The sequence below is a fragment of the Panthera uncia genome (assembly GCF_023721935.1).
Source record: "Panthera uncia isolate 11264 chromosome D3 unlocalized genomic scaffold, Puncia_PCG_1.0 HiC_scaffold_8, whole genome shotgun sequence".
In the NCBI taxonomy this organism is placed as follows: domain Eukaryota; kingdom Metazoa; phylum Chordata; class Mammalia; order Carnivora; family Felidae; genus Panthera; species Panthera uncia.
This window is the reverse complement of record NW_026057586.1, coordinates 70,848,253-70,862,602: the sequence shown is the minus strand read 5'-3', so window position 1 is coordinate 70,862,602 and position 14,350 is coordinate 70,848,253. Positions and strand designations below refer to the sequence as shown.

Below are 14,350 nucleotides of genomic sequence, written 5' to 3'. Positions count from 1 at the left end.
GTCTCCCAGTTTGGAGACCAGCAACTAGACTGCTTCCCGGCTTCACTATTGCATTTGACATAGAAAGGTTTTGAGAGGATTGTTCTCAATTCAAAAAGAAAAGAATTTCTAATTTTATTAGGATAACGTTACTGCATACTCCTTATAATTATTGGTCTTTTTTCAGGGATAAATCCATTCCTTAAACAATCGAATTCTTATTTGTGTCACAGTAAAGATGACAAGCCAGTAGCAGCTGGCATGAGTTGTTTGTGAATCTGTGGTTTGTTTTTTGCTTCTGCCTCAAACTAGATAATTACCTAGTGTCCTCACCCAGTAGGTTGGTTATAAGTTGTTAGCAAGGATCAAGCTATAAATCCCTGCCTTCATTTTACAAGTCTGTGTTACTCAGTGTTTCCTCTTACTTCAAGTTTACTTAACACTTTAATGTGAAAACTTTTATAGTTGAGGCAGAGAGCTGACGTTTGGAAAGATAAAGGGATAATACATTTACCAGTTATTTTTTATTCCTATTTGGATCTTGGGAAATAATGTTTAAAATTTAAAAAAAATTTTTTTAATGTTTATATTTATTTAGTTAGTTTTTGAGAGAGTGGGAGAGACAGAGCATGAGCAAGGGAGGGGCAGAGAAAGCGGGAGACAAAGAATCTGAAGCAGGCTCCAGGTTCTGAGCTGTCAGCACAGAGCCCCACTAAGGGCTTGAACCCAGGAATGGTGAGATCATGACCTGGACCAAAATCGGAAGCTTAACTGACTGAGCCACCTAGGCACCCCTAAAAATTTTTTTAACCTACTGTTAAAAAAAAAAAAAAGTACAACATTTAAGTCAGTTGTGATCTCGTCACCCAGGGTAATACTGTTAACATTTGGATTATATTCTTTCAGTTTTCCTATGTGCATATTTTATCAAAATAAGAGAATTCTAATGTTTAGTTTGATAAACTGTCCCAGGCAACTTTCTGTGTAGAGTTAATTTTCTACACCATCATTTTTAATTGTTTCAATGTATTTATAAATTTAATTTTAAAGAACATGAATGTCTTAAAATATGTCCTTCTGTTTCTGCAGTCTTGTGACATTACCAGTATTTTGATAAATGTCTAGAATGAGAGTTTGATGATGCAAGCTAGTGAGCTGAGAATAATTTTAATCTGCTACTGTAGGCTTGCATCAAAATATTACTTCAACTTTGAGAGTTCCAGCCAAGGCACTCACCTCTTCTGGGTGTCTCAACTGCAGATACTGCTCAGAAACTCAAGGACCCAGGATGGGCCTAGGAGACAAGGAAAGAAAGTCTGTAAATGCCTGTAAAACAGCCAATGTGCTTAGTTGTTTTACAGGTTGAAAATTTTTAGAATAATATCTCTACCAAACAGAAGTTTCAAGTGATGATGGCATTGTGGTGTTTGGCTTTTGTAAATTGGAAGGTTTTTTGGAGGGGGGTGGGGGAGAACCAAAGCTTTAAAATTCTGTTTTGGCCAAAGCCAGTTTACAGCATAGATGCATGCATAGGAAACATAATAGCATTGTTTTCCTTGAAGAATATCTTGGAGCATTCTGTGTGATTAACAATATTGCCTCTTCATGATACACTGTGTTTATTAGTAAGTGTGTATTTGTGCGTGTTTAATTAGGACCATGGGTATGGAAAGGAGTGGTTATTTGTTGGAGACACTGCAGGAGTGGAGTCTGTGGGCTCCAAGTGCTAATTGAACAAAAGTGGAAGGTCAGATATAGTTGTGTCTGGTGGTTCAAGCGTGAGCTCTAGGATAGTGGGGGTGTTATTACTGAGAAAGGCAACAGTGTAAAAAATAAGCATGTAAGTTTACTGAGAACATTTTATTCATCTTTGTTTCTCGTAGCTGTTTGTGTGTAGTAAGACTCAATTATTCACTGGGTTGAATGGGTTCTATCTTGGACATGTTAAGTTTGGGAGGGTTGCCATCCCTTTTTTTTTTTTTTTTTTTTTAATTCTTTTAAAATGTTTATTTATTTTTGAAAGAGAGAGAGAGAGAGACAGAGCATGAGCAGGGGAGGAGCAGAAAGAGAGGGAGACACAGAATCTGAAGCAGGCTCCAGGCCCTGTCAGCACAGAGCCTTATGCAGGGCTCAAACTCACAAACTGAAATCATGAGCCAAAGTTGGACATTTAACCCACTGAGCCACCCTGGTACCCCTAGAGGGGTGCCATTCTTATAAATGAAACATAGGTTAGGAATTTGAGAGATGATGGGGTTGGGAACAGGTATTTTTATTTATTTTTTGTTTAAATTAGCTTTTAGATGTAATTTGCATATCATACAATTCACTAACTTAAATTGTACAGTTTAGTGGTTTTTAGCATAGTCACAGAGGTGTGTAACTATCACTACAATCAGTTTCAGAATATTTTTATTGCCCCTGAAAGAAATTTTATTAGCAGTCACTCCCAGTTTCTCCAACTCTCACTAAGCAATTTACTTTCCAACTCCATAGATTTGCCTACTCTGGACATTTCATATATATGGGATCTTGTAATGGTCCTTTGTGGCTGGATTCTTTTACTTATCATAATGTTTTCAAGGTTCATCCATGTTGTATCACAAATCGGTACTTCCATTTCTTTTTATGGCTGAGTAATACCCAGTTGTACAGATTTACCACATTTTGTTTATCCATTCATCAGTTGATGGACGTGAAAGCTATTTCCACTTTTTGGCTATTGTGAATAGTGCTGCTGTGAACATTTGTGTGCTAGTTTTTGTGTGGACTTTTTTTTGCATGTATACCTAGGAGTGGAATTGTTGGGTCATGTGGTCACCTATACTTAAAGTGATAGTTTTGAGTCATCGGCATAGCAGAAGGGCTGCAAGAAAAGGTGAGGTCATCAAAAAAGTGAAGCCTGGAATGGGAGGCATGTCAAGGATTAAACTTTTGAGAACACTCACACCTCAGTGGCAGGCAAGGGCAAGGAGCTCTTGAGCACATGGTAGCAGAGAGACCTATGGAGCTGATCTCCACCAACAAACCTGCTCTTTTACAGTATCCTTTCCTACACTTATTCTTCCAGTCTGTATGTGTTGTGACAGTCAAAACCCGGAGTGTTTGTTGTTGGGAAAGAGAAACTGAACCAAATGAAAATTGAACTCTCCTCTCTTTTTTTAGCATCAAATAGCAATTCTGCTTTAGCTGTTGACCCCCAATACATACACCAGAATCTAAAGTGCCCCTAGAGGGGTGCCTGGGTGACTCAGTCCGTTGAACATCCGACTTTGGCTCAGGTCATGATCTCGTGGTCTGTGAGTTCGAGCCCTGCGTCAGGCTCTATGCTGACAGCTCAGAGCCTGGAGCCTGCTTTGGATTCTGTGACTCCCTCTCTGCCACTCCCCTGCTCATGCTCTGGTCTCTCTCTGTCTCTCAAAAAAAAAAAAAAAAAAAAAAAAAAGTAAATGTTGAAAAAAAAAATTTTTTTAAGCGCCCCTAGAAATATCCAGGAACTAGAGGAGAAAGGGGAAGGTTGGAGGTCCAAAAATGATTTTTGTCAGTACCATTTATGAAAGAGTCTCATTTGATTCTCACCATACTCTGGACACAACTGTTTATCTCTCTTTGCTGCCTTTTTGGATTCAAGTTTTTTCATCAGCCCTCCTGTGTTATCTAAACTTGATGGACCAGCAGTCTGATTTCCTGTAATTTCTAGTATTTAAATTAGTAGTATAATGTTGTCTACTTTTATTTGTGGAGAGGATTCCTTCAAAACATTAAGGACACCCAGTGGATGAAAGTGTAGGAATGTAAGTAAACTATCGAACATAGATTGGAAAACCAGGAAAGACAAAATGGTCCAAAATGAAAGGACCTATCATCTGTCCTACCTAAGCCCCCAGCTTCAGTCTTCATAGCACGGGTCAGTGGGCAGGAGGGACCTTCTGTGCAAGGAGGGAGGGTTATATATACCTAGAAATATTCAAGGACCACCAGGTAGGTGCTTCTTGACCTGGAGGCAGAGCAAGTGCCTTTTGTGTAAGCGACATGTGTGGGCTCCCCTGGAAAATCAGGACAGGAATAGAGACAGGGTAAGGAAACTGAGTTGTAAAGATTTACATGGTGTATAGGAGAGTTCCTCCTGCTCAGAAATCTGAATGTGGTCCGTAGAGAGAAGGTGAGACAGTTCGATATTCAAAACAGTCTGGTAGCCTGCAGTGAGTTTTGCTTATAATATGTGTATTTTGGGAAAAGATGGATGTTAGAAAGTGGTAGGAGTAGAAATCTGTTGGCTTTCTGAAATATCATTTCTTATGGGCCTTTTAGCCAAAGGGATTTGCCACCAATACCTCAGATAAATCCTTGTTCTGAACTCTTGCTAGAAATTTCTCACCTTTTGTTAGGATTAAGGAGAGCATCAAAAATGAGAGCATGTGGTATCTTACTTGGTTAACCAGTTTCCACCTTGGTTGGGTCAAAGTGGGTTTTGTTGTGGAAACTGCACACATTTGGTAAACTAAAATGGAAAAATTACTAGCCAGGAAACCCTGGTTCCAAGTGTACTGTTCCTTAGCTATGTGTGTGTGTGTACACCTGCATGCACGTGTGTCGACAACTTTAACGATGTACTACACAAATATACATATTTTAGCAAATAACCCATGTTTCGACTACCCAGTGCAAGAAGTGAAACATTCCCAACACCATGGAAGTCCCTTGAGCATCCCCCACTTTCCTCAGATAATCCTGTAATATTTTAGGCAGGTCACTTTTACCTTGTAAGTGTGATGTTAGGCTCTGTAACAGGATGGTGATAGCTGCTCGACTTTGCTCACAGGGTTGGGAGAATCTAAGTGGTGTTTGTGAAGGCACATGGAAAATCTCAAGATGCTGAATAAAAGTCAGGATTCTTCTAAAGAGCTGGTTTAGTGGTATCTTGTGCCAGTCTGGGTAGATCAGCTCAAGTTTGGTAAGCAGTAAAGGAATGGAATTCTGTTGTCTCTATATCTTCTTTCATACACAATTCTTTTGAGGAAAAGTCAGTATACCAAATTGCTCAGAATCCTACAATATATATTCATTCAGCAAATATTTACTGAGTACCTTCTGTGTGCCAAGCACCTCTTCCAGGCAGTGGGGATATAGCAATGAACAAAACAGGCAAGGTTCATACCCTGAAAACAAGTAGAAAATCGTCTTTATTTTCTTTACATGAGGTCTGTCCTTGGATGCTTAGACATGTCTTATTCTCATCTACATTCACTGGCCCTCCAGATTTACACTGAGAATTGTTTATAAGGCAGTATTTGAATTGAGGCTAGGTAGATGTCTATTAAAGATTTAAGGCATTTATTTTTCTACTAATTCACAGCCTTTAAGGAGGATGTTTTGGTGTCAGATGTCGCCAGCATTTGAGGTAGAATTTTTTTTGTCCTTATTTTAGCCAGTTTTAGCTGAAACAACTTTCTTCTACCCTGCAAGGTTTTAAACTTTTATCCCTTCCTTTGATTTGTGTCAGGGTGAACCGTTTGATGTAAAAGACTTGACTCCATAATCTTCCATCTGCCCTAATGCTGTCATCCGGAGTAGAGACTCAGCCAGTTCCACTTGATTCCTCCATGTCTGCCGTGGTACAGGAATTATACTCTGAACTCCCAGTGAGTGTCTCCAAAGAGCTTCATGCTGACCCTGAGCCAAGTGTGATTCCAGATGTAAAACCCGCAGCCTCAAGCTCTCTTATAAGTCAGAGTAGGGCAGTGCCCTTGGAGCTGCAGAGGACTTGTGCAGAAAGTTGTTGTGAAGAAACTTCTGGCACCTTGGATCATGGGGGTGAGCCTGGGCGGTGTGGGCTGGTGGACACCACAGCAGGAGGTTCTGTGGCTTCTGGGATCTTGGATAGGGAAGAGAAAACCAAGAGCATGGAGCTAAAGGTCTTCAGAAATCAAGGGGACCAGGCGGAAATTATAAGAGACCCCTGTGAGGGAGCAAAGGAAGACCCACATCAACATTCCACAGCTGCTGAAGAAAAGATCAGCCCAAGTCAGGTAAGACATGACATCTCAATTCAGAAGAGTTGAGTGTGAATGACAGCTTTCCAGAATAACACTTCACATAATAAAGGACAGATGCTGACAGGTAGCTTATGATTTGTTCTGGAAACACTTCCAAAATGTTGATTTTGATGTTAACTTTCTTTTGATAATTTTTAAAAACATTTGTGTCACAGCAGACACTTGAAGAGAGGAGGAAGTGCTTACCTAAAGAAAAAATGTCACTTCTCTGAAGCAGCCATCATATGTGGAATGTTGAGTCTCTGTGATAGTCATGTGATATTTCTGCATTTGATTTTAAGAAATGATGGATACTCATTCCTTAAGTTTTGGTAGTATCATGAATAGGGTGGAGTGACATGTCACAGAGAGATCTCTGAGGGAGTCTGCTTCATAGGATGGATACCCTAGAGGAATCTCCGTATTTCAGGAGCTGGTGCTTAGCTTTGCAGGTCTAGAAACTTGACTTTTGTTTTTTGGTATATTAGAGGTGATGGTCTCCAAAGGACTGACCCATGTTAATCCACTTCATGAGAGACTAAAGTATAAATCACAAAGTCAGTTGTTTAATTCACAGTGAAAAGGGGAATCATTACTTGGTAGGAATGGTCACACTGGCTGGTCAGTATGTCTTCTCCCTGTAGGCAAGATCAAATTTCTTTCTGTAAGTGTGAAATTAGAGTAATAGGGGTTAGGTAGGTAAGACTAATGATTAGCAAGCTGTGATAGTCTGAGGAACCCAGGTTCCTGTAAGACTATACCTGTCAAGTACACTAGAAAATTTACTTTCTCCTCTGGATGGTGCCTTAGACCAGGGTTCAGACACCTTTTTTTCTGTAGGGGGCCGTATAGTAAATATTTTAGACTTTGCAGGTCATAAGGTCTCTGTCAAAACTACTCAACTCTGCCCTTGTGGCATGAAAGCAAACATAGACAATATAAAAATGAATGAGTATCTGTATTTCAGTAAACCTTTTTTATGAGCACAGAATCTGGCCCATGGGCTGTAGTTTGCCAGCCCTTGCTGTAGACCCACAAATAAATTCATATTCTTTGGGTTTTCTGGGCTAGGCTCCATTTCCCACCTTATAAATACGTCATTTCTTTACACAGGTTACAGAACAGTTGATTGTTGTTAGTAGGCTTCATATATTGACCAAGGTTAGGAACAGATTAATCTTTTCAGGTAGGAATAATTAAGTAACATCAGATTTTATGCTATGATGTCCTAACCTTAAAAATAGAAGTGAGGTAACAGATTGAGGATCTAAAAGTTTCTTGATCTGGTGGGCTCAGTCTAACAAGGTAAAAATTTTTTGTAATTTACTGAAAATTTCATGTAATATTTGGTGTAAAATAAAAATAGGTATACATATATGTCTTCCAATCTAAGAAAATTACTGTCCTTTGTCCTTCCCAGCTCCACCAGAGATAAATACAATTTTGATTTACATAAACCAAAATGAAACTTAATAGATATAAATGTAAGATTTTCTACTTTGTTCCAAAAAGTGAACTTCACAAGTGGGGGGAAAAAAGCAGAAGTGTCTTTGGAGAAACAAAAGACCGATAGGTTTTAGCTAGTTCATTACAATTGACTTTGTGGAATGGCCATCCAGAAAAGCCAGTTTGCTCTTAATTTAGCACATTAACAGAAATGTGTTACCTGGACTTGAGAGGTAGCAGTTGTATGCTGTTGTGTGCTAGCTAGCCTGTAGCTAGAGTATCATACTCAGAGTCCCCTCTCCTCCCAGCACTCAGATGACCTCAAGATGCCTCTGGGGTTAGGGAGGCCAGAGGGGAAGGAAGGAATTATCAGTACTGGCGTCACTGGCTGAAGTGGGGTCCTATCTCCTCATCCCCATGCTGAGCCTGGTGTCATATGTCTCATGTGTAGAAGGAGTATAGAAAAACAGGAATGCATTCCTGATAAAGAATTCACACTAATGACAAAACCTGAAAATATGCCGTTGGAAGCCAGTTGCTTGGGTATGTCCTATGAAAAAAGAATCAAGAGAAGCCTTCAAGAATTTGGAGAACTGTTGGGGCACCTGGGTGGCCCAGTTGGTTAAGCATCCGACTTCGGCTCAGGTCATGATCTTGCGGTTTGTGGGTTTGAGCACCATGTTGGGCTCTATGCTGACAGCTTAGAGCCTGGAGCCTGCTTCAGATTCTGTGTCTCCCTCTCTCTCTGCTCCTCCCCTGCTCACTCTCTCTCTCTCTCTCTCTCTCACACACACACACACACACACACACACAAAAATAAACATTAAAAAAAAATTTTTTTTTTAAGAAAGTCTGAATGAATGCTGTGGACCTCTCAGGAAAGCAGACTACTATTTGAGAAAGTTTGCAGAGACCAGACATCCTTGGACCTCAAGAATTCTTGGCAGATTGGCAAAACACCACAAACAGAACACAACTGGTGAATTGGGAGAACATATTTGCAACATGTATCACAGATAAAGGGCTTATCTAATATATAAAGAACTCCTTTTTCCTTTTTAAGTTTTTTTATTCTTTTTTTTAAATTTATTTATTTTGAGAGAGAGCACAAGTGGGGAAGGGGAAGGAGCGGGGGTGGTGGTAGAGAGTCCCAAGCAGGCTCTGCACCACCAACACAGTCTAGTGTGGGGCAAACCCACAAACCGCAAGATCATGACCTGAGCCGAAGTCAGATGCTTACCCGACTAAGCCACCCAGGTGCCTCTTAAGATTAAAAAAATTTTTTAAATGTTTATTTATATTTGAGAGAGAGAGAGAGAGAGAGCGCTTGCGCTCATGCGAGCAGGGGAGGGGCAGAGAGAGAGAGGGAGACAATCTGAAGCAGGCTCCAGACTCTGAGCTGTCAGCACAGAGCCCGACATGGGGCTCGAACTCACAAGCTGTGAGATCATGATCATGACCTGAGCCAAAGTCGACGCTTAAATGACTGAGCCACTCAGGCGCCCCAAGATTTTATTTTTAATTAATCTCTACACCCACGTGGGGTTCAAACTTAGAACCCCAAGATCAAGAGTCATGTACTCTGCTGACTGAGCCAGCTAGGTACCCTACTAATGTATAAAGAACTTGTAGATTGAGGAATGGAAAACCCATTAGAAAAATGAAGAAAGACTTGAATAGATGATTCATTGTGTGTGTGCATGAATGTATGTGTTCTGAAACACATGAAGAGTTGGTCAACCTCACTTATAATTAGAGAAATGCAAATTTAAGCAATCAAAATACCACTTTTTACCTATCAGAGAAGATGAAAAATTGTGGAAACATATCTGGTTGGCAAGGTTGTGAGGGAATAGTGTTCTCACATATTTGCTGGTGGGAATGCATACTGATTACAACCTTTCAGAAGAGGAATTTGGCTGCACCTAACCAGAATGTATATGCTCTGACCTGTTGACCCAGCACTCTCATTTCTAGGAATCTACCCCAAATATACACCTCCAAAACTGCGGAAATATATATACCAAAAGTTATTTTTTACAGTATTGTTTATTACTACAAAATGTTTGAAGCAACTTAAATGTCCACATAGAGGAGAGACGTTGAATAAACTGTAGCATGTGTATTTTATGTCCATATATGCAATACATGCACCTGTGATAAGGAGTTGAGGAGGATCTCCATGTACTGATATGGAGTGCTTTCCAGGTGTGTCAGGGCTCCCCAAAACCACCTCCAGGTTTGGTGATTCCCTGGAACTTGCAGGACTCAGCACATGGTCATATTTGTAGCTAAGATTAATTGCAACGAAAGGATATAAAGTGATCAGCAAAGGGGAAGCGTGGCGCAAAGTCCAGAAGATACCAGGTGCTAGTTTCCAAGAATCCTCTCCCAGTGTAGTCACATACACACAGTCTCCTCCAGGAACAAATTGTAACAACACATGTGAAATGTGGTCTACCATGGAAACTTGTTAGAGCCCAGGGTTTTTACTGGAGGCTGGTCACATGGGCATCCTCTCCCTGGCACAAACCAAAATTCCAGACTTACAGAAGGAAAGCAGGTGTTTCAACATAAACCCCATTGTTGTATGGGTGCTCTGAGCCACTCTTATTAAGGAATGTTGGAAACTCTCCCAAAATCTAAGTTCCCAGATGAGCCAAGGCCACCCTTGCAAGCAGGCCTTTCTAAGGGTAACAGGACTGCTCTGTTAATTCTTTTCTGCAAAGTAGGATGTACTGTTAAGTAAAAAAAAAACAGAGGGCAAGTAAATATCTATTGTATCCTCCCTGCCATTCAAGAAAGAAGGTGAGATAAGTATACAAGTATCTGCTCATTTGTATGAAACACACGTACACCCAGGAAGGATAAACCAGAAACGAATGGGTTTACTTACCTATAGGAAGCCATTGGGAGCAGGGGAGAAAGAGTGGGAATGAGATAGAAGGAACAGGAGGAAGTAGACTTCCCTGAGTACATCTTTTTGTAGAGTTCTGAGGCCATACTTGAAAAATAACTAATTAGAGAGCCAGGATGGGAGGGGAACCCAAAATTGAATAAAAACCCTGGCAAATGACTCTTAACTATATTACAAATGAATAATGAAACTACACTGAGGGAGGAAGGGGATGAAGAAATAAAGTAACCCAAGTATCTTTGGGCAATAGTGTTTTGACTATACCTTCCTAAGTGTAAATCCAAAAAAACTCAAAACATTTTAATAAAATTATTTTTCACAGGTGTGTGGCCTAGCAATTCCTAAACTGCATATGTGTTCTAGGATTGAGTGAATGAGTAAATATTGTGGATGAGAGCCAGGCTTCTCACTAACAGAACAGAACTACAGATAGGGGGATGAGGGCTAGAATGAACCCTGGGTGGTATGGAACTAGAATTGGAGTTAGCAGTATGAACTTAGGGTTTTTAATATACACAGGTAGTTAACAGAAATACTCTATGTGTATGGGTATTTGAGGTGGGGTCTAGAAGCCGCAACACATAGCAGTGAGCACACCTAGCATTCAGTTCTTGGTTTCTAAATAAGATCTTCCAATTAAAGGAACCAAGACTTTTTGGAGAAATGTTTTGGGGGCTGGCCCAGGAAAAAATACAAGATGATCCTGGAACAGTTTGTGGTGAATTGCTCAGAAAATTATGGAGACATATCAAAAGGACTCAAAAGGAGCCAACTTGAAAGGACTCCCAGTGGCTAAGATTGGGACAATTTGAGCTTAAATAATGGTAGTAATGAATTACAACCTATAGAATAAAACAGGTATCGTGAACCCGTGCTGATATGAAATAAATAACTTGAGAAAAGAAAGCTCTTGAAGAATTCCAATTAATAAATGTAAAAGGAATTGTGGAAATAAATTGCCATTTGGCAGTCATCATGGTAATAATCATCTCAGGCAAAAATCCTCAGTGCATGTTAAAACTAGTGGCTAAGGGGCAGCTGGGTGGCTCAGTTGTTTAAGCATCTGACTTGGTGTCAGCTAAGGTCATGATCTCGTGAGATCGAGCCCTGAGTCAGACTCTGTGCTGACAGTATGGAGACTGCTTGGGATTCTCTCTCTCCCTCTGCTTGCACTATCTGTATCTCTCTCAAAATAAATAAACATTAAAAAAAAAAAAAACTAGTGGCTAAAAGTGTAGATGAGAAACACATATTTACACTGTCTCCAAATATCTCCCCCATGAGATTACAGAGTAACAGATTCATTACAAGGTATACAAAGAGGAAAATAGTAACTCCACAGTGGGGAAACCTGGCAGACCCACTTGAACCAAATGATGGAAGTTCACCTCCACAGCAATGAGACACTCCATTCAAAGTCATGTGCCTCCTGGGAGGGTGCACCAAGAACCAGCATCACTTCTGTGAGATTCCTGCCCCCAGAATGCATAATCAGAATCTAATCTTGAAGAAACATCAAACCTGAATCGAGGGACTTTCATTTCAAAAGTGTCAAAGTCACAAAAGATGAATACTTGAGGAACTATCTCTCCATTTAAGGGAGAACATAAGGAGACATGATAACTAACACATGGACTGACTAACTAAGACATGGGAGCCTGGATTGGATTCAGGTCCTGAAAAAGGACTTGAGGAAGCCATTAAGATTTGAATAAATTCTAGAGTTAATAGTATTATATTAATTTTTGGCCTTAATAACTATACTGTGGTTATATGTAAGATGTTAACACTAAGGAAAGCTGGATAAAGATGACAGGAAATTTTTTGAACCATATTTGCAAACTTTTGTATATCAAACATCTCTAAATTGTTTAAAAAACATTTAAAGTTTCAAAATATAATGGTAAAAAAAAAAAAAACCTTCTTGGTTGAGGGAGACAAAATTTAAGTCCATTGGAAAGGTACATTTTATTTTAACATCTAGACCAGTCTAGATGAGTCTAGAAATGGATTAGGTTTTGCGGGAAAGTCATGTTTATGAAGACGCTGAGTGACTGTCAGAAATAAAGCAGAGGAGATTCTAGTTTAGACAATCAACCTCAGAACTGTTCTTTTCCCATCCCAAGATTCTGTGATTTTTCTTTGATTTGCCTTTAGCAACATTCCACAAAGTTCTTTTCCTTCAAAGTTTTATTCCTTCAGCTGTTCCTCATGTCAAACCAGCAGGGGGCCCACAGTTGGGCACTGACTCGGGTTTGGGAAAGAGTACTCAAAGATTACAACTTACCTGCTCCTCTCTGTTTCCTATGGACCAAAATCTGTCACAACGGAAAAGGTAGTGACTTCAACAGAGCCCGACTCCAGCAATAAGAACTTGCTGTAATTTTGAAAGACAGCCACCTAGGCTTCTAGGGCATTCGTTGTAGGAGTCAAATGAATTTGACTAAGTTCAGTCAGCTTGGTGAATTTCCCAGTTCAAGGAGAACTACATTGGTTTTTAGGAATAAAAGCGCTTTTCTACATCGTGGTTTCTGATGAACTGTCATATTAAATATCCACTTCATTCACTTGTCTAATGTCTTTAATATATTTTTTAAGTTTATTTGCTTTGAGAGAGGGAGAGTGAGCACACAAGTTGGAGGAAGGGCAGAGAGAGAGGGGGACAGAGAATACAGAGCAGGCTTTGTGCTGACAGCAGAGAGGCCGACGCAGGGCTCGAACTCCTGAACCGTGAGATCATGACCTGAGCTGAAGTCAGACATTTAACCAACTGAGCCACCCAGGCACCCTTCATCTAATCTCTTAAACTCATCATTGTGGCACCTGGGTGGCTCAGTCGGTTGAGCTTCTGACTTCAGCTCAGGTCATGATTTCATGGTTCGTGAATTTGAGCCCTGCATCAGGCTTTCTGCTGTCAGAGCAGAGCCTGCTTTGTTTGGATTTCATTCCTATTTCTCTCTGCTCCTCCCCTGCTCACCCTCTCTCTCTCAAAAATAAATAAACTTAAAAAAAAAACAAAACATCGTTTTTTGTTGTTAAAAGAAAAATCAACAAAATATGTGTTGTTTTATGAAGCAACTTATTTTAATGTTTAAACAAGTTTTAAAAATATTTTTGAGAGTTTTTAAAAATATTTTTGAGAAAGAAATCACATTTCTTATTTTATACAGTTAATAACGTGTTATAAACTATAGTGGTTATTTCACTTGATATTGAAAGAAGGATCCATGTAAACTTTAGGAAATAAATATTTTTGAGAGAGAAAGAGAGAGTACAATTGGAGGAGGGGCAGAGAGAGAAAGGGAGACACAGAAGCAAAGCAGGCTCCAGGCTCTGAGCTGTTAGCACAGAGCCTGATGCGGGGCTTGAACTCACAAACCATGAGATCATGACCTGAGCTGAAGTCAGATGCTTAACTGACTGAGCCACACAGGCACCCCGGAAAATTCCTTTTTTAAGCTCTGTAAAGATGTTTTAAAATTACTGTTCTACAGCTGTTCCTTTCTAAATATGCAAGGGTAGGAAAGGGAAAGAATAATCTAGAGATATAAAAGTTTCTTTTATTTTCAGAGTGTTCTTCAGTATGAACTTAATCATGGCCGTTTCCACAAATGCCAGGTAGTAGGAAGTATCTCCTTTGCTCTATACTGTTGTCCCCATCATTGCACACTTCAGTGTATGGGCAGTCCCATCTGAAGATGGGGCAGTCACTGCCCTTCCTTATTCATCTGCTTCTGCCTCCAGCTCAGGTTTAGAGAAGCTCAGCAGAGTTCAGTTACAAGCAGGGCTCACAGCTCAGAGATAAATCAGGCCCTGAGGAGCTTGTAACTACCCTGTTTAGAAAAGCTGAAGAGTCTGATGTATATTTGTTTTCTTCCTTTAGATATTTGTGTTTCCTACACTAAGCAAGCGAGTCTCACAGGAATGAATCAGAGAATTGCATCTTTTCTAGGACATAAAACTTTAAAAAATT

The 14,350-nt window shown here is 40.0% G+C and overlaps 1 protein-coding gene across 6 annotated transcripts in view; it reads left to right on the top strand.

The window, feature by feature from the left end:
• The window catches only part of PRR14L (proline rich 14 like), a 54,755-nt gene that overhangs the window by 2,667 nt on the left and 37,738 nt on the right, over positions 1-14,350 (top strand). For 3 of the 6 annotated variants that reach the window (XR_007455174.1, XM_049619065.1, XM_049619063.1), the window contains one exon: positions 5,483-6,008. The exons of the other annotated variants lie outside the window; for them this stretch is intronic. Coding sequence is in view for 2 of the 3 variants with exons in the window: in XM_049619065.1 (XP_049475022.1) it covers positions 5,535-6,008 (474 nt within the window). In the remaining variant the exon portion in view is untranslated. The remainder of the gene's footprint in view (positions 1-5,482; positions 6,009-14,350) is intronic. 6 annotated transcript variants of the gene reach the window in all.